The sequence below is a fragment of the Choristoneura fumiferana genome, chromosome Z, assembly GCF_025370935.1.
Source record: "Choristoneura fumiferana chromosome Z, NRCan_CFum_1, whole genome shotgun sequence".
Lineage (NCBI taxonomy): Eukaryota > Metazoa > Arthropoda > Insecta > Lepidoptera > Tortricidae > Choristoneura > Choristoneura fumiferana.
In genome coordinates this window covers 19,222,313-19,241,176 of record NC_133472.1, presented here as the reverse complement: position 1 = coordinate 19,241,176, position 18,864 = coordinate 19,222,313, and the positions used below count along the sequence as shown (strand labels likewise).

At 37.2% G+C, this 18,864-nt stretch overlaps 1 protein-coding gene across 1 annotated transcript in view; it reads right to left on the bottom strand.

Annotated features, from left to right (window-relative positions):
- Window positions 1-18,441, bottom strand: part of LOC141438972 (uncharacterized) — a 29,181-nt gene extending 10,740 nt beyond the window's left edge. The window contains 12 exon segments of the mRNA XM_074103061.1: window positions 3,097-3,248; window positions 5,744-6,574; window positions 8,658-8,760; window positions 9,214-9,517; window positions 10,139-10,233; window positions 11,554-11,976; window positions 11,979-12,110; window positions 12,847-13,037; window positions 15,630-16,253; window positions 16,958-17,184; window positions 17,268-17,406; window positions 17,516-18,441. Of these exon segments, the coding sequence (XP_073959162.1) occupies window positions 3,097-3,248; window positions 5,744-6,574; window positions 8,658-8,760; window positions 9,214-9,517; window positions 10,139-10,233; window positions 11,554-11,976; window positions 11,979-12,110; window positions 12,847-13,037; window positions 15,630-16,253; window positions 16,958-17,184; window positions 17,268-17,406; window positions 17,516-18,413 (4,119 nt within the window). The 5' untranslated portion in view covers window positions 18,414-18,441.
- Window positions 18,442-18,864: the final 423 nt, after the last annotated feature.

The following is an 18,864-nucleotide window of genomic DNA, read 5'->3' as shown; positions in this document are numbered from 1 at the left end:
CAAAGTTGAGCGCAAAGGGCTCTTTTACATATTTTTTTTTTGCTAACAGCGCATTGGAATCACTTAACCAGTATTACAAGCAAAAAAGTATACAAAGAAATATACAATCAAGTTTACACTTGTAATTTTCCAGCTGTTTTGGAATTTTGAACATGAAGCTACCTACCATAAGACTCACTGATATTGAATGATATTGTAACGGATAACTCACAAAAAGTGCTACGAATTAGCCCGAAACATGTCGAGCTTAACTCGATTTAAGACGTGAGTTACCCGTTACACTATCATTTAATATCTGTTTTGGAATTTTAGACAACCAATAAGCAGTATTTTTAGAACATCATACTACACAAAACTCGTCGATATAAATATAATATGCGATATAACTCCTTTTACAGTCTAAAGGTACAGTCTCCTGCATTAATATCTGCCACAGCGAAGCGTGCAAAAATATCTGCCACGTCCTACCGGCTCTGGAAATAGAGTCGTATCAGATATTTATGTACAAGATGACTGTACTGCAGTTATTTCGTTTTGTTAATTATTTTATCTAACATGCCCCTATGTTTTTTTCCATAATTGGGATGTCCCAATTTTTTACAACATATAATAAATCGAAAACCATTTGGAGAAATAGGCTTTGTGAAGCGTTTTCAGAAATCAGATTCCAAAAATGTGATCAACTGAATCAAATAAACAAAATTTAAGTAATGACCCACATTCGACCCCTGCTGTGTCCCGTCACAAAAGCAGTTTTAAACAGCTTTAAGCAGTTGTCATTTATCGTAAAGTCCGAAATGTATACTAGTATTTCCATAGTATTTTTTACAAATTAATTTGTTAAAATACTACTTTACAAGTAAATACAAAAGAATTTAAAAATCAAATTTTTTAATAAAAAATATCTATTTACTATCACTCCGTTAAACAAACAGGAATAATCGAAGCTAAAAGAAGAGAAATAAATAAAACTATTTGTCATGGTTCATTTAGGACTCTACGCCGTACTTGAATTATTGTCAAATGTAATGCCCTACGACCTGAATTTTTCTAGGCACTGGAACTTTTTTTAATACTCATCCAAATTCAAAATCAATGAAGATGGTATCTTAAAATATCCTTTCTTTCCAAAAATAAAATAAAAACTATATGATTTTTTTTTGGTGCATCCCAATTGCATAAAGATCCTGAAAAAAGTGAAAAAAGTGTAAGATGGATGGCAATGCTACCTGGTTCGACCAAATTCATTTACTTTAGATAAGGATGCAAGACTGAGTATTTTTCACACGAATCTTTGAAGTGTACTATGTTATTTGTAAAATGAAATATCCACTTTACATATACTGGGCGGCAGAAAATCTGGCCTTCAAATGTATAATAATATTAAAAAATGTATAATTATATAATTTTGTATGTAGAGTGAGCCAAATTTTGTGCCGCTAAGTATAGTTCACTTCGGACTGCGCAAGATGTCTTCGAACTATTCTAATGCTGAATCGGTCAACGCCCGTGTTTACACGTTCAACTCCCGTTCAATAGCGTTGAACTATGAAAAACAGAAGAATTGAACAATGCTTAAGGCCTATTTCACAATTCTCCGTTAAGTTTTCTGTCACTGATATGTAGTATATGTGGTGCTATTTCTGTTGATTCGAATAACCATAAAGAAACAACATCACACATGTGTGTCACGTGAAATATTAGAAACTAATTAGAAAATGCTGAAAAGGGCTCTCATTTCTTCGTTCATTATTGACTTTTATGATGAAATAATTAGATTTTGTTACTTCACCTAAACTGTAAGGAAGTGATATTAAATGTTATTATAACGGATAACTCACGTCTTAAACCGAGTGTTAAATACTCGTGCTGCGTCATCGGTTGGTGTGACCGTGCCTTTACGGAGTGATGTTGTTAGTGTTGTGTGCTACCCTACATTAGACATTGATAATAAAAATGACGATAAAAATGCGGGTAGTTGTGCGCCGGTGTTAGTTTCGTCGGACAGTCGTGCGAGCAGAGCGGTGGCGCGTAGTGTGCGTGTTGCGGCAGCCGCCGAGTCGCGTGCTCCTGAGAGGAAGGGCTACCAAATAGCCCGAAACATGTCGAGCTAAACTCGGTTTAAGACGTGAGTTATCCGTAATAATAACATTTAATATGAATGAGTCTCACGGTAGTTTCATGTTCAAAATGTAAGGAAGTGAACCGTGTAATGTCGCCTTATCGCGTTAAAGTGAATGGTAGTGAGATGATAATGATAACAGTGCACTGTAGGTAAGTGGAACGATGATATTTGTACGCCCCGGGCCAGTTAGCTTGGCCGCCCCATAAATATTATAAATACGATAAATTATTTCATTTTAGAAAAAACATACAATAGGTGGGTTTGCTGCCCTTCGCAGCGGCCGCCCCGGGACATGGCTCCTTTGGCCCTAAAGTAAGTACGCCCCTGGGCAGCGGACAGGGATTGGAGAAGGAGAGTTGTTCTCCTACGCGCTAAAACGGCTGGACGGATTTGGAAAAAAAATTGGTAGAATACCACTGTAGTGTAAGCTGCGCCACACTACAGAAATATATTATGTAACCTACATAATAAGGATTCATTTAGGGCCTGTTTCACCACTTGTCGGCTAACTTTAAGTGTCAGATAAAAGTAATGCCGTCTTTGTTTATTCGGAAAAAACAAACAGAGACGGCATCACTGATATCCGTCACTTAAAGTTAGTCGACAAGTGGTGAGACAGGCCCTAACTCTAAAAAACAGTATTTTACTCAGAACTCCTAGCATTTACTTGTCTCCCACCGCCCCACATTACAACACATAGGCTTCTTTTTATCCCGATGCTCCCACGGGATAGGGAAATTCGGTATGGTTGTTTTTAATGCAACGTCAATGAAAACAACGATGTAATTTTCGGGAATTCTGACGGGAATTTTGTAAAATCCCGTAATTTCAATTCATCTGCTGTATGTAATGATGTACGCGTGGGAAGCCGCGGGTAAACTCTAGTAAATAATATTAGCGTCAGCGGAACGGCAAGATACGAAGGGCTTGTGGCCAGCGGTGGATATCCACCACAGGCTGATGCTAATGACCTCTGCCTCGCGCTGGATGTTGTGGCAGAGCGCGTGCTGCCAGCAGAGGCACAGCTCGCACTGCACCATGAGCCCGTCCTCCTCGCGGAAGCCGCAGTGGCAGTTGATGATCTCCTCGCGCTTCATGTGCACCAACTTTATCCGCTCGCCATCTGACAATCAACACAATACACTTTTAACACTACCAATCAATTGACATACTTTCCATGAACTAAAAACAATTAGCTACGGTCGAGCGCAAAAGGTAAACAAAGACAGATTCATTTTTAATTAAGTAAATAACTGCGTTTGTTGTATTTTACATGGTTACAACAGTTTAACACACTTAGATAAAATTTGGCATACGGATAGTTTATAACTTGGATTACCGTCTAGTATAGGCAAAATAAATTGGCATTGTTCATATTTTACCAATGTACCCTGTTTCGAAAACCATTTCGAGGGATAGGGTTCTTAAACCATTTTGTCCTATTCTGATCAAAAAATACTTAAGGGTTACGAATATATAGGCAAAAATATGTTTGGCCTTAGTTTGACCTTCGTATTTTCATTAAGGGATGAATCCCTTTACCTGAAAAGTAAATCCATAAGTATCTAGGTTTATCTATGGTATCTGTCACGCAGGGCCCGTATTACGAACTGCAAAATTCGAACTTCGTATCTTGCCGTCCCGCTGACGCTTATATTATTTAATACGAGTGAGAGGGACGGAACGACACGAACTTCGATTTTCGAATTTCGTAGTACCCCCGCAGGTCGCAACCAGACATTGATGTCAGTCAGTCGTCACATTAGCCAAAGAGTAGGTATTGACATAAAAAACAGAATGTACTCTAGCAGTTTTCTGCCTAATGAGTAATTAATTGAAAAAAAAATACATTAAAACATAATATTATATAAATGAAAGAGATGTCATTATGATATGAACCTGAAGAGTCCCTACTCGCGCCTATTACAACTACCGACGTAGAAAGATCGTTCAGTTCGTTGAAATGGATGTTTAAAGAAAGACGTCACAGTTTAACTGTTCCAAATATACATGAGTTAAAATAAAATAAAATTGTATTATAGTTTGTATACAATTCGCAGAGAGGTAGTTATTCAATAGGCATAATATGATTCTTTTCAGACTCACCTTTTTGTTTATCTCTGCTCTTTCTCAAAACAATATCCGATCGAATGTGACACGGACAGTAAGCATCTATTGACATTGACAACTACAGTAAAACCCGCTTAATATGATCACGTTTAATACGATTTCCCGCATAATACGCCATTTTACGCCGGTCCCTGCAATTTTAGGCCTGTTTTCATCGATTTTTTTCACGGTTAATACGACTCGCGTCCCGCTTAATACGCCATCTAAAATTATATTATTAGTATATTAGCCACCTTGCATCGTCGTTCAATGTTACCAACTTATGTATTCGGCTGAAAACAATTGGGACTAACCATGTTGTACTAATATTATGCAAGGGGACGCGATTCTGACGACACCTCCTCCTGTCCAGATAAGTTTGTAGCCCTGACCTAAGCGATCGGCTAATTGGTTCGTACTTAAATTCATGAGTTCATGACCTACCATATTATGGAACCTTTTCCAAAGGAAAAGTAATTACGATTTTCATTGTTAATTAATGCGATGTCGTTTATTGTGAAATGGTTCCATGGTGGCTCATGAATTAGTCCTTGACCGCACCTACCTACACTTAAATTTGATTTGTTTTAATTGTTGTGAGTATAAAATTCTTATCTTCATTCGTGTTAGCGTTAGATCAGTGATGTCAAAAAAAAAAAAAAAAAGTAATGACTGCAAGAAAAAGTAACAATATTAAAAGTTTACGATGAAAAATCACAAACAAAAATCAGGTAGGTACTAGTTTTTTCACGTTTAATACGATTTCCCGGTTAAGACTTTCTTTTTGCTAGGTCCCCTCAAAATCGTCTTAAGCGGGTTCTACTGTAGCTCGGTTTTTCTTTAATATTATTTTACTTGGCCTTTCACTTGGTTTCAGCCGCCATGTGTAATTTACGAGACGTCGTATCTGATATCTTAAAAAATATTTAAATTTAAGTATGCCATTTTATGCCAAGATAATCAAATCAGTATCTTAAATAAAAAAGAGTAGTAAAAAAAATGATCAATGCCAATTACCAAGAGCTCGGACTTGCATATGCAGTGGTTGTATAGGTCGATTCACAAATTAATTGATCGAAAGTAATACCACTTGTCACTGTATGAGTGCCATTCTTAGCCTTTTGATATTTTGTGAACAAGTACATGTGTAACTACATAATGTTTTCATTATTAAAGAAAAAAATGACATTATTAGAACTAAAATTATGCGACATAGGATGACTGACTGCGGATTTAACGCTACGGAACATATTGTTCAACGCCATATCGGAAGTTCCACCATGATTGAACATTTCGCTAATATTTTTTAAACTACATTTGGGAGATTATAAGTTTATGAGACAAGATTGTCATTTATTGAATCAACCTAACCTGTATTTAATAATTTTGTGACGATCTTGTGACTCGACCTTTACCGTTCGCATAAAAAGCGTGCGAACAGTACAACCATTAGATATGCAATTCCGAGCTCTCGGTAGTTAATATTCATAAGCGTAAGGGGATAGTTACTTTCGGTGAACATGTAGGCATCGGCGGCGGCGTCATTGGAGGGCGAGGAGAGCGGCTGCAGCAGCAGGTCGGCCTCGGCGTCGTCGCGCTTGGAGTCCGGCGAACCGCAGCTGCTGGAGCGCGAGTCCGGCGAGTCCTCCCCCCACTCTTCCTCACTCCCCCCCTTCGCTATCGCCGCGAACGTTTTCCGCCGCCTCTCTCTCCTGCCCCCATTGAATACCCTAGTCACGGTATGCGTCGATATGGCTGTCTCGAAGTCTAACAGGTCTGGCATCTCTTGCTTCGGTTCAATGATAGGGTCGCTTTCGACAGTCTCTTGTTTAATGAAAGGAAGGGGATCGTTTGAGGTGTTGTCATCACTGGCGACTGGCTCAGGCTCTGGATTACGGACCGGCAACAACACCTTGGGACGTTTCGTAGGCTTATTTACTAGTGCACTATGGAGCTTCGGTGAATCTTGAGGCTTGGGAACGGTGTCCTCAGGTATGGGTGGCGTAGAAAGTGGAACAGGAGTAGGTTCAATCTTGACGTCTTTTGGCGGTTCGGGAACCTGTTCCACTATACGTTTATGTAGTCTTGGTAGTTTTACTTTGATTATCCGTTGTTGCGCTTCACATTTGAGCCGCTTCATCTCGGCCTCCGAGGGCCGCGTCCTGGCGTAGGCTAAGTCTAGAACTTTAGGCGTGACGCCCATCATTTTTCTCAGTTCTCTGTGATAATGTTTAATGTGCATTTTAAGAAGCATAGTGTTACGAAAATTCTTAAAACATCCTTCAGCTGGACAGCGTAAAAGAGTTTCAATCACTTGAACTTTTAAGGATCCCACATGTACTGAAAATTTATAAACATATACAATTAATTACGAACTTTTCTATACTAATATTATAAAGAGGAAAGCTTTGGATTTTTGGATGTTTATTACGAATTAACTCAAAAACTACTGGACCGATTTAAAAAATTCTTTCACTATTAGAATGCTTAACTATTCCAAAGTGCCATAGGCTATTTTTTTGTTTTTTTTTTTCTGGGTTGCGCGGTTTGCGCATCCGCTACAGACGCGTAAAAGTAAGGAAACGAAATCAATAGAAAATACGGGATTTTGGAATACGGAATTCAACAGAAGATTACATGGGATTAAAGCGAAAGACATAAAGATATTTTACATAGGTACACATGACAAATTAAATTTAGTGGGATGAGGAATACATATTAAAATTTTAATATCTTTATTATTTATAAATATGTTCAATAAGTTAGCTAAGCTGTTCATAAAGTAAGCTATTCATAAAGGAAGGAGTTGTCATGGAGAGGACATGAGAGAAATATATGATTAGTGTCTGCAATGCCCACGCCACACTCACAAACATCAGACTCGACCAGTTAAAATTTAGCAAGGTTAGCGGCCATAGGCTATATTTATTAACAGAAAAAATTAGGGTTCCGTACTAAAACTACAATAATGTAACTCGGTGTAAATCTTTCATCGCACGCGCTGTACAAACTATTGATTATAGAACAAAAAAATGTATTTTACTTCTCATGCTCGTAAAGTTCGTGTTTATGCTGGATCTAGGCGACATAAAATGACTTTGTATGCTCTAGTGCATAAAATAAAATCTTCGTCTAAGACCAAGGTCAATCAAATCAGGCGTCATAAAAATCAGGCGTCAGAAGCCACAAACAAAGAAGTTTCTATGTATTTTTTTAATACATTTTTAATTTATATAAAACTAAAAATCAATCAAAATAAATCAATAAAACTAAAAATGTATAATTATATAGTAATGCACGAAAAATAAAATGTACATAGTAAGTGAACAATTGCTTCCACTGTTGTTATTTCATTTCCTCGCCATCGAAGTGAAAAAAACAGTGTAAAACTCGAGCATTAAACCCATTTTCCCCTTGACTTGTCTATCCACCCTCGCCGTACCGGCTCGGGTGGCTATATGAACGTCTTGGGTAAAATGGCTCGTTTTATGCTCTTGTTGTACAATCTACTATTACGATATAAAAGAATACATCAAGATCTACAAAAAACTTCGCGATACCATATGTCCAACTATTGTAGTTATGTTACTATTCACTATAACTACTTTTTACATTTTAAAAGTTGACAGAAATTACGACTAAAATCAGACCATGTTATCCATACCTTTGTATTAATTCTTATCCAAATAAATAATTTTATATTCAAGACGGTTTCAATACCTGTAGATTACTTTTTGAATTATTCAAATCGGACATTCCATTCAAAAGATATTACGAAATTAAAAATATCCATCTAACCAAAAAATGCATTTACCCTACGTTGACGCGCCCCGGCTTCGTTCATGTCGGGTGTAGTTTTTGGTAAATGGTGCTGAGAAAAGAATGTAAAGTGCCCTTGATTAGAGACCTTTTTAGAGTTCTGTGCCCAAAGGGTAATAAAAACGGGACCCTATTACTAAGACTCCACTGTCTGTCTGTCTGTCTGTCACTAGGCAATATCTCATGAATCGTGATAGCTAGACAGTTGAAACTTTCACAGATAATGTATTTTTATTGCCGCTATAACAACAAATACTAAAAAAAGAACAAAATAAATGTTGAAAGGGGGCTCCCATACAACAAACGTGATTTTTTTGCTCGATATTAATAACGGCAACAGGTACCTATTTATTTGTATAAATGTACTTTAAAAACAAATAATTAAATTAAAATAAAATAAATATTTAAGGTGGGCTCCCATACAGCAGACGTGGTTTTTTGCCGTTTTATGCTAATGTCTAATGTTGTATAGGTACGGAACCCTTCGTACGAGAGTCCGACTCGCACTTAGCCGTTTTTTTATTTACTTTGTCCGTGCGAAGCCGGGGCGGGTCGCTAGTATTATATAAAGTTCTCATTAAGAACATTAAAGCACAAATCTTACCAAAGCCATCTTTAATGCTAGCACCGTCTAGAGTGGCTTCTTCTTTGACAAATGGCTCGGGATCCACGTCATTCTCCTTAGGTATATTAACCGTAGAAGAGTTCTGAAAATACATGAATATTTATTTTGTTTTGCTATACATTATAAAATATCGTTCGCCTCCGAAAACACATATAATATAACATATCATTGAAATCCTTGGAGCCGTTTCGAAAATTCTTAAAATAAGGATAAGTTTGAATGCCCCTGTAAGTAAACATTTTTCATCTGAACTTTCAACTCAAAATGTAGACACCCCTTTGATGTGGCACACATTGAACATTAGTCAATGTATGGAAACTTTGTTGACCACAATTAATGAATCCCGAAAACATTTACAGATTTTTCAATAAACGAACCCAACAACCTGCCGAAATATTCCAGGGGAATTTGAAGACACCTTGCTTACACAAGGTTATAGAGATTCATTTCCATTGATACAGTTACAAGTGAAGCGTGTTTATTCGACCCCTGGATTCTTAAATGGTAAGAAATTGATGCATTCAAAATCACTTACCATAACGAGTCTCGGAATCTTGATTTTGAGTTCTCGCCGCCTCTTGTGCAGTTTGTCGTCTTTGGTGTTGAGGCTGAGCTTTCTCCGCTTGACGAGTGGCGAGGTGGTGCTGGGCGCGGTCTGCGGCGGCGGCGGCGGCGGCGCGCCGTCCGCGCTGCTCCGCACCCAGCCCAGCCGGCGCGCCAGCTTCAGGTGGATCCCGAAGTCCAGGAGCGCCGCCTCGTGGCCGCGCACGCTCTCGTCCCCGCTGTTCTCCAGATACAGACGCATATCGCTCTTCGTGTGAAGCCGCCGATTATCGGGGCTGAAACAAACGACTCTCTCAGTTCGATGTTTAAGAGTCCTATCCTCGTGATGCCTGGCGTACTATACCTACATATGACATAAAAAATGTGAACATTACTTGATTGACATTGTTGACTAGGTTCAAATTGTAAAAATAGAAATATGACGTGGGGTCCCAATAGCTTAAGTTGCGAAACGGCCGAAACGCTGACCATATGGGCATATTATGTCATATTTCGAATTACGTGTGTTTATTCGGTATGTAAAGTATTTTTTAACGAAATAGGTTTTAAGATCGTCGGACAGGGTTCGAACGCTCACCTACTGTGTCTTTATAATAGGTACGTGCAGAATTACGAATATCATATTGTAACCTTCAAATTCAAACCTTATCGGAATAATAAGGCTGGATTTAGTACTCGAACGACGATAACGAGTACCGTAACGTTGATCATACCACGCCTACGAGAAGTCGCTCGGCTAGCACGGCGCGCGGCGATAAACGCACCTATATACGTAACGTATACGTTACGTACTATATACGTATACGTTACGTATATAGGTGCGAACGTCGATGAAAAACTAAATCCAATCCTAAGCATCGACAATAATAAACTACTTATCCAAATTGGTAACTCACCTGACTAAAACGACATCCCATTTGCCAGCGGAATGTCCCACGCTTCTGCGAACCATGTGCTTCGTCCACCCTGGCGGCAGTCTATTATCTTCTACCTATGAGAAAACACATGTCGCTTCAAAAAACAATATAAAGTATAAGAGTAATGATTGACCTCGCGTTAGATTAGGCGAGCCGCTTGTTGGGTGTCGGAAATGAGAAGAAACATAACAGAACGATGCACAATAGCATTTTAGCACGAGGAATGAGTAGCAAGCGTTTAGTTTAACATAATTACTAGGTGAGGGAAAAACTTCTATTGAAGCCTTCGAATCGAGTTTATTTGCTTGTACGAGTATTGCTCGACACTTAGGGGCTGTTTCACCATCCATTGATTAGTGTTAACTGACGGTTAAATGTGATGCCGTCTACGTCTATTCGAACAAAATAAATAGAGACGGCATCACACCTAACCGCCAGTTAACACTAATCAATGGATGGTGAAACAGCCCCTTAGTAGAGTATAATTTGCTTTTAGTTGAGTCTTCAAATCACAATTTTGCTCAAGATTCAAGTTAAGTTTAAGACAAGTAATATTTTATGACTTGACTCGAGTTAGGACTCGCGTCTCGTGCTTAACTAAACTCAGAACTCCCGAGTTAGTTTCGAGATCGAGAACACCGAGGTGTACAAAATTGAGTCGAGTATGTAACTAAGTGCTTGAAGCCTCGAATTTCCTCCACCATCAAATCACAGATCTAGTCAGTAGTTGTCGGACGTCAACTGCCAAAAAGTGCGAGTAAGGTAAATATAATATGCCAAATTATTTAGCTGCCAGCCCTTGCGTCCAAACTATTTCAGTGACATTGACTGACTATCAGACAAATTATTTAGGCGCCTTAGGCGCCCAAAAAAGCTATTTGGGCCATTATTCATTTTGACGTCGTTTTTTTTTTCATTTTGAGTTCCTCATTTTATACTAAATTTTCAGTTTAGTTACGAAATTTCCATACATTTTGTATAACTGAATGGAAAAATTTGTAGGACATAGTGTGAAATTGGCTTACCATGGTCATAATAAGCAACTTTACCAATTCATCAAATTGCATTGAAATCTGAGAAAAAAAAATATCGACAAAAATAAAAAAATGGCCAATTGTAGTACATAGCATGCAGGCAATAGTTCTAGTGGGATCTGAATAAAGAAGTAAGGTAACAATAGCGGTGGGGAAGTCGGAAGATTCTACCCAGGGTAGAACAGGATAGAGTAGATTGAAATTGGAAGGTTTCATGTACAAAATGTACCATTTGGAACATAGGTACCTATTGACCCTTGTCGTCAAGAATGCTCGGTCAATAAGCAATCTACGCCGACCAGATTATTGTAGCCGACAGGCGCGTGTGTGACGATGAGCCCTGAGTAGTCAGGGGCCTACCTGCACGCTTCTGCGCGGCAGCGGCGGCTTGTCGGTGGGCGCGTCGCCGCGCGCGTCGTGCTGCACCTCGCTGACGGCGCCGGCCGGCTGGCCGTCCACCCAGCGGCAGCACCACTCGCCCGGCAGCAGGCACGCCGCATCCGCCTCGCCCCCCGAGCCCCCACCCCGCCGAGAACTAGCCAACTCCTCCGTTTTCAGCATTATCTGCTTCCGCATCGCCTCTACTTGTTTCTTCATCTCCTCCAACTGATGCTTGACTCTGTCCACGTGTTTTTTCTCTTTCTTCTCCTGCATGAGTCTCAACTTTTTACTCTTTTTCACTTTGGACTTTTTTCGCTTCTCTTTGTCTACAATGTCGTTCGACGTCGAAGGCGGCGGCGCCTCCTCCGCTGCTACTTCTAATACTGCTGCTGCAGCTGGTTTATGTCATTCTTTTCGACTTCATTTATACCATCTTCTAATTTTGTGATTACTTCTTTTATTTTATCTATAACTTCTTCGTGTTTTGCTTCATCTTGCATATTAAAATTTTCTACTTTTGATTCTAATTCTGGTACCTTAAGAAAAGAAAGAACGAAAGTGAAGATAAGTATGTAAAAATGAAGTACCCATTGCAAAAGATAATGAATCATGTAACATTTGACCAAATCTCGTGATGATATATCAAAGCCTGTCATAAAATCACTATAGCATAATATATTTAAACTTGCTTTCATTCACTTTTACCGGTTAATCAAACAGTTACGGAATAGTTTAGCAGATAGTTGGGTTACTTTTTCTGAGCGCCGGGTAAATGTTTTTCAGGATTTTTAAATTGTGACACGAATGTTTCCATATATTGATCGATGTTTAAAGTGTACGGCATCAAAAGTGTAACACTACACTCTAAATACAAAATTCCAATGGAAAACCTTCACAGGACGTTCAGTCAATCTTACCCAATGACCTGAAATATTCCGGAAGAATTTGAACCCCAAAAAACTCTGTAGATAATAACAATCAAGAAAAAGGTAACGTCCCTGTTTCACGACTTTAAACTTCACGTCAAAATCGTGAAATTTGTCTCATGTTGTCAGATGTACTTTCTATCAAAAATAGACGGGCGGCATCGCAGACATTTGCCACAGAAAATATCACGAGCCTGTTAGAGAGTAGTGAAACAAGCTTTAAAAGTGGTACCACCTTGTAAATGCAATATTCCACCTCCTCGTAAAAATAGAGATAGAACGAGAAAGAGATACATATATATAAGATATCTACTGGTAAAAAAAAAATATTGAAACTCTTCCTTACATATTCAGTGTTTTGTTGTTCCAAAGTTGTACTGGTCTCTGATGCCTGGGTTGGTTCGTCTGGAGAGGGCTCTTCGAGCTTAATGTCATTCGCATTCGAATCTTTCGTGTCTATTGCATTTTGTTGCGTCTTTATTTCATCTTCTAAAGGTTCACTTTTGATTACTGTACCTATTATAGCTGCCACAGCATCTGAATGTAAAGTAAATAAAATAAATGTGATAAATAAGCGCATAAAGAACACCCATGGTGACAAATGCTAACATAGATAATGTTTCACATTGACTTTAAGCCAGCTTACTGACTCGGAATGTTATTAGAAAAGTTATTATAAGTGCATAAAAAACAAAGAACGAATTTTAATGTGGGCTAATTAGTATTATTTTTTTCGAGGGACTAAAATAAGGTAGGGCAGTAAAGTAGGGTATATATTGATATACCCGAGGTGGTTAGCCACCCGAGCTTTAGCGAGGGTGTCTTTTTATCCGAGGCTTTATATTGACTTTTAGTCTCCAGGTGAAAACTTTTTTCTTCACTTCGATTGTGAGAAAACACTTTTTTTTTGGCAGTTAGTAGCCAGTAGCAGAGGGGCTACTACGAAACTCGAAGTTCGTAACGCACCGTCCCTTTCACTCGCGTATTAAATGACATAAGCGTCAGCGGGACGGCAACATACGAAGTTCGAGTTTTGCACTTCGTAGAATAGGGCCAGATATTTTTACCCGCGATCTGTCAAATTTCGGATGGGTGCCAGGTTGGCCACAGTTTTTTTTTTTTATATATACGGCTACTTACTGTTTTTGGTAGGATTGGTAGCAACAATTTTTTGTACGCAATCTGTCAAATTTCATAAGACCGTCAGGCTGAGCAACCTAACACTAGATTGTTTTACACTATGCAAGCTAATTTTATAGCAAAAATACTTGTGTTACCTCTGGTGGTGCAATAAAAAAAATCTAAAACGATTCAATTAAGGATTTTCATACATTTTTTCTGCTCTAGAGCAGAAAAGTCCCGCTTTGTGCTGGGTATTTAGTGCGGTTATGATGAAATTAAAGCATAGTTAAATTAAAGCATAGTTGGAATAAAAGGTACTTATAAGCTTTCATCCCTATTTCAACCCCTTAAAGCCTCTTTTTCGTGATAAAAAATAGCCTATGTTCTTTGTCAAGGTCTATTCTATCTCTGTGCCAAATTTCATCAAAATCGGTTCAGCGGTTTAGCGTGAAAGCGTAACAGACAGACAGACAGACAGACAGTTACTTTCGCATTTATAAAATTATATATAAAATATTATATATATATATATATATATATATATATATATATATAAGTATGGATTAGTGAATAAATCTTAACCTCATTTTAAATTTTGATCTTGTAAATAAATAGTGTTACTTAGTATGAATTATAACGGAATTTTTTTAGTGTAAAAAACATTAAATACAACGGCTGTGAGTGCTTTATTGAAGTTGGCTTTTTTGAAGTGTGTGTAGTGTGTGTCGGAGGTTTGTGGATCATAAATTTTTATTTAGGTCTTAATGCTGCACAAAAAAATAAACCAAGGTCTTAGAGACAATTAATATAATTAACGAAGGTTTTATAAAATAGCACTAATAAAATATGAAACCCTAAAAAGATACATTTTTAAATGTGTTACGTTTGAAATTTGTTGAAATTCCAATTTTGAATTTTTGCATTGTATCTTCCATGATTCACTCCAACTGTCGGAAGATGAATCCCATTTTCGCTGAGACGACGAAATGTGTTGTGAAACATCCTGACATAGGGTAATCTGCGATTTGGATAAAGCTCCTCGTACATTCGCCGTGCCAATGCTCCATTACCGTTAACCCTGCCATACGTGAAGAAGACTAAATTCTAAATTGGAAGTTCAACAAATTTCAAACGTTCCACATTTAAAAATGTATCTTTTTAAAAGTACAGGTGTTCGTAATTCAAAACTTTGATTTTGAAACTTTTTTATCAGTCTGTAATGGACTTTGGTGTATTGTGATGGTATTGTGGAAAGTTTTAAACATTTGATTTTTTAATGTAATTTTTTTTAAACCGAAGATTAATGTTTTTTTTACTTTTTTTTCATGTAATTTACTAGTTAAGTACCTTTAACGTGAAATTTCTAGACTAGTATATTCTTAGCGAGTGCTTCCTAAGTTTGGTTTTTTACTTTTCATATTTAGCAAGCAATGTGAATGAGTGATACCTTAAAAGAAAGAACACTAAACAGACATGTTTTTAAAAATATTTGAACATTTCAAGTTTTTTTTTTATTTTTTTTTATGGCACAGAAAAATTACTGTTCCAACCTAAGACATTTTTAGTCATTTCAAATGCCTCCATTTTGTTTTTGTGGCAAGAAATACACTTCAAAATTATTTCATTTGGTCTAATACACATTAAACTATCCAAAATAAAAGATTTGTTTACAAATTAACGCTCATTGGGGCAATATTGACTTGTGACTATAAAATTCGGGGTATTTTTCTAAAATTTCGAAATTTTAAATTTAAAAAAAAATTAAATAATTGTCTAAGACATGGCTAAAAATGTTCAAATATAAGTCGCTATCACCCCCTTAAAGCTTTGCACGTAGCTACCAAACAACCTGTATTAGTCGATTTGTTGTTGATAATAATGTATTTTATTTACATATATTTTTGTCTAAAATTGTCTAACATCCAGTTCTCAACTTCCATGTATATTAAGTACTTTTGTGAATGAAAAATAAACTATTATTATTATTAATTGATAAATTCACTTTACCTGGTATTTCTTTCTTAACGTCATCAAAACATGGTACTTCTTTTTTCGTTTTGGTTTTCAATTTGATCTTCTTCCTCATAAAAGGTTTTTTCCTTACAGAGGGTCTCTTTGTAATGGGGTTATGTATCTCTTCAGCTGAATTATTTTCTATGGACGAATTTGCTTTTAAAGGAGGAGCTTCAGGAGTTTGAGGTCTGTCAATAATTTCTGACTTGATTTCTTCAGTAGAATTATTACAAACGGGAATACTTTTAGGTTCTTTGTCTCCTGTCGCTGGTTTTTTGCGTTTCTGTCCAATGTTGAATATTTCCTTAATGTTCAACTTCCGCTTCATTTCGCGGCGCTCGCTCTTGGAACCTAAATAATCGCGGGTCGGATCAAATAGGTGGGTATGAAACAATGGAACGCGAGCGAGGGCTTGAACGGCGGGCGCGACCGGGTCGACGGGCGCGGCGGGCGCTGCGGCCGCGGAGGGCGGCGCGCCCGCGTGGCTCGGCGGCGGCGACCCGCACTGGGCCCACTTGAACGACGGGTAATCATGTTTGCTCGTCTCTTTCAGCTTATGCAGCCTCGTTTGTGGACATTTCCATTGAAAACCATCGTCAAACATAACTTCGTAATTTCCTGTTAAAAAAAATATGCAAAACAAAATATAAAAAAAAAAAACTATTTATACTGAACTTTCGCTCTGTAACTTGTAAAAGCCACAGCATAGAAAGGGCCGTATTCCGAGTTTAACGAGAATCCTGTGTTCTTTAGAACCTATATAATATACAATATTTATAAAATTATAATGATATCCCACACAGGGTTGACTGCCTGCTGTACTTGCTGATTCTGGTCTCCATATGCACTCTTAATCCTCAAGAGAAGCTTAGTGAACGCAAGACGAACCCGCATGATTTTAAGCATGTAGGGTGTTGATCAACAACAAATATGTGATTCATTAAAATCACAATATTTTTACAATAAAATTGACAAATTGAATTTTTAATATGTAGCAGAATAAGAGGTAATTATCACTCTAACCATGATACTCTCTCAGCATTATTACATAATATGCATAACCACCTAACGAGCATAAGATAATATGAATAATAATAAAAAATTAATCATACTTTAAAACATTAGTGTCATGGTACCATCAATATGGCAAACCATACATACATAGTTGTGTCATTGCATCATGGCCATGACTAGGTTAGTGGTGCATAGGGACCTGGTGGAAACACAATGATTCAAACTATAAAATGGGCAAGTGCCAAAAAACGCGCTTTAGTATGCTTAAGATGATATAAAACCGAACCCAATACTCAAAATGTACATACCATTTCCTAAGTCCTTATGTACTGTTGCAGTGAATCTGCGATTGTCTCTCCATCTGGCTAGACATCTTTCCCCCACAGCAAATGTCACTTTCTGTTTATCTTCTACTTTAGGTTCAGGGACACATGCTGTGGGGTGCACTACAGGTGATGTGGGTAAGGTTGGCTTTGATGCAGTAACATTGAGAGGTCTTAATCTTGGACTGTTTATGCTTATCCATTCATTATATCTGAAAAACAGATGTGCATTTTGAAGATACTTTTTTTTTTAACGATAAAAGATTATTTTTTAAAAAATGTATATAAGACAAACTTTTTAGGTTGGTCATCATATTGCACTAAGACCTCCATTTCATCACAGTCAACCTCGACTATTTGTGCTGGGTACCACAGTTCTGAGAAATCTTTAGCTTCCACCTTAGACCCAATTGTCAGAGATACACTGGTGCTCGCTGAAACAGACAAAATACGTTTTATTATTAAGCAAGATAACAAGCTAATACCCTTTTTTATTTTAGTTATATTATAAGCCAATAATAGGAATATTTCCTAATTCCTAACCTTGTTCAGCACATTGTTTGGCTAAGGCACCAACAACTTTTTTCTTGTTAATTGTAGCTTCAGTGTCAGTGAGTATCATATCCATCACACTTGTAGCTATGGCCAATGTTTCTTCAGCATGTACTTTATCAAGATTTAAATTTCCACATTTAAATTCATCTGTATACCGTTTTTCTCTACTTAAGGTTTCAGAAGTCAATAGCTGATGCAATAATTTGGGTCTTTCAGCTATTTCGGAACTAGAAAGTGCTGGCTTTGTTTCACAATCTAAAACCAATTTTGATTTATTTGAACTTTCTAGGTTATTTTCTTTCTTAGATAATTTTGTATTGTCAGTTTCTTTGAGAGAATTAGATTCACCATGATTTAAGTCAACAACTTTTTGGTTCTCTGGTATAGTATTGATTGGACTTTCGTTTTTTAACTGAGGAACATCATCCTTGGCCAGTTTGGCATCCTGTAGCTGAATATTTACTTGCAACTGATTAGGTAACTGTTGTAGCTCTTGCTTATTTATATTTTTGGATACAGAAGTCTGACATCCTTGTGTAAACTCTGTGCCTGCTTCAATCATTTCTTTTTTCTCCTTGGATGTCTCATGTTCTTTTGTATCTGATGTTATCTCACTATCTACTGACTGCGTGATTGCATCAGAATCATCAGGATCAAGTTGCGTTTTTAGAAGTTCATTTTTATTCTTGGTACTAACACCTTGAATTAGATTTCCTATTTTTGGTTCTAAATCATGAGAAGAGTTTCCCAAAAGTATCTCTTGTTCTTGTTCTTCAATGTATTTTTTTATTGCATCTACATTTTCAGCATCAGATTCCTTAGAGCTTGATATGCTACCAACAAAATTTTCCATTTGTACAATTTCGTTTTTCTTTGTGTCAGTCATTGTCCAAGAGAGTTGGGTGTATGTATATTGCATCTGCAAAATAATTCTGGTATGAGAAATTGACACATAATTGTGGTAAAACATAAAATTGCAACACAACCATTCAAGTCAGCAAAAATGATAGTTGTAAAGTGAACAATGAAAGTCTATGGGAGCCAAAATTATTGTTATAGCTTAATGGATTTTATAGTAAATTAAACTGCGTACTCAGGTCTGCTTCAAATAGTTAAGTTACCCATTAATGGTCAGAAAATTACAACCTCTATATAATATCCTCTAATATAAAAATAAAACATAAATTAAAATACATCTAGTTTATTAACATAAGAATTAGGTAGTGTTTGCACAGCATTAGTAATTACTTATTTTAAAATAACTTTTAGGTGATTTAATTTTATATATTTAAATACTCAGTTTTGCATAATTTTAAACATAAAGTGATTTCGCTTTG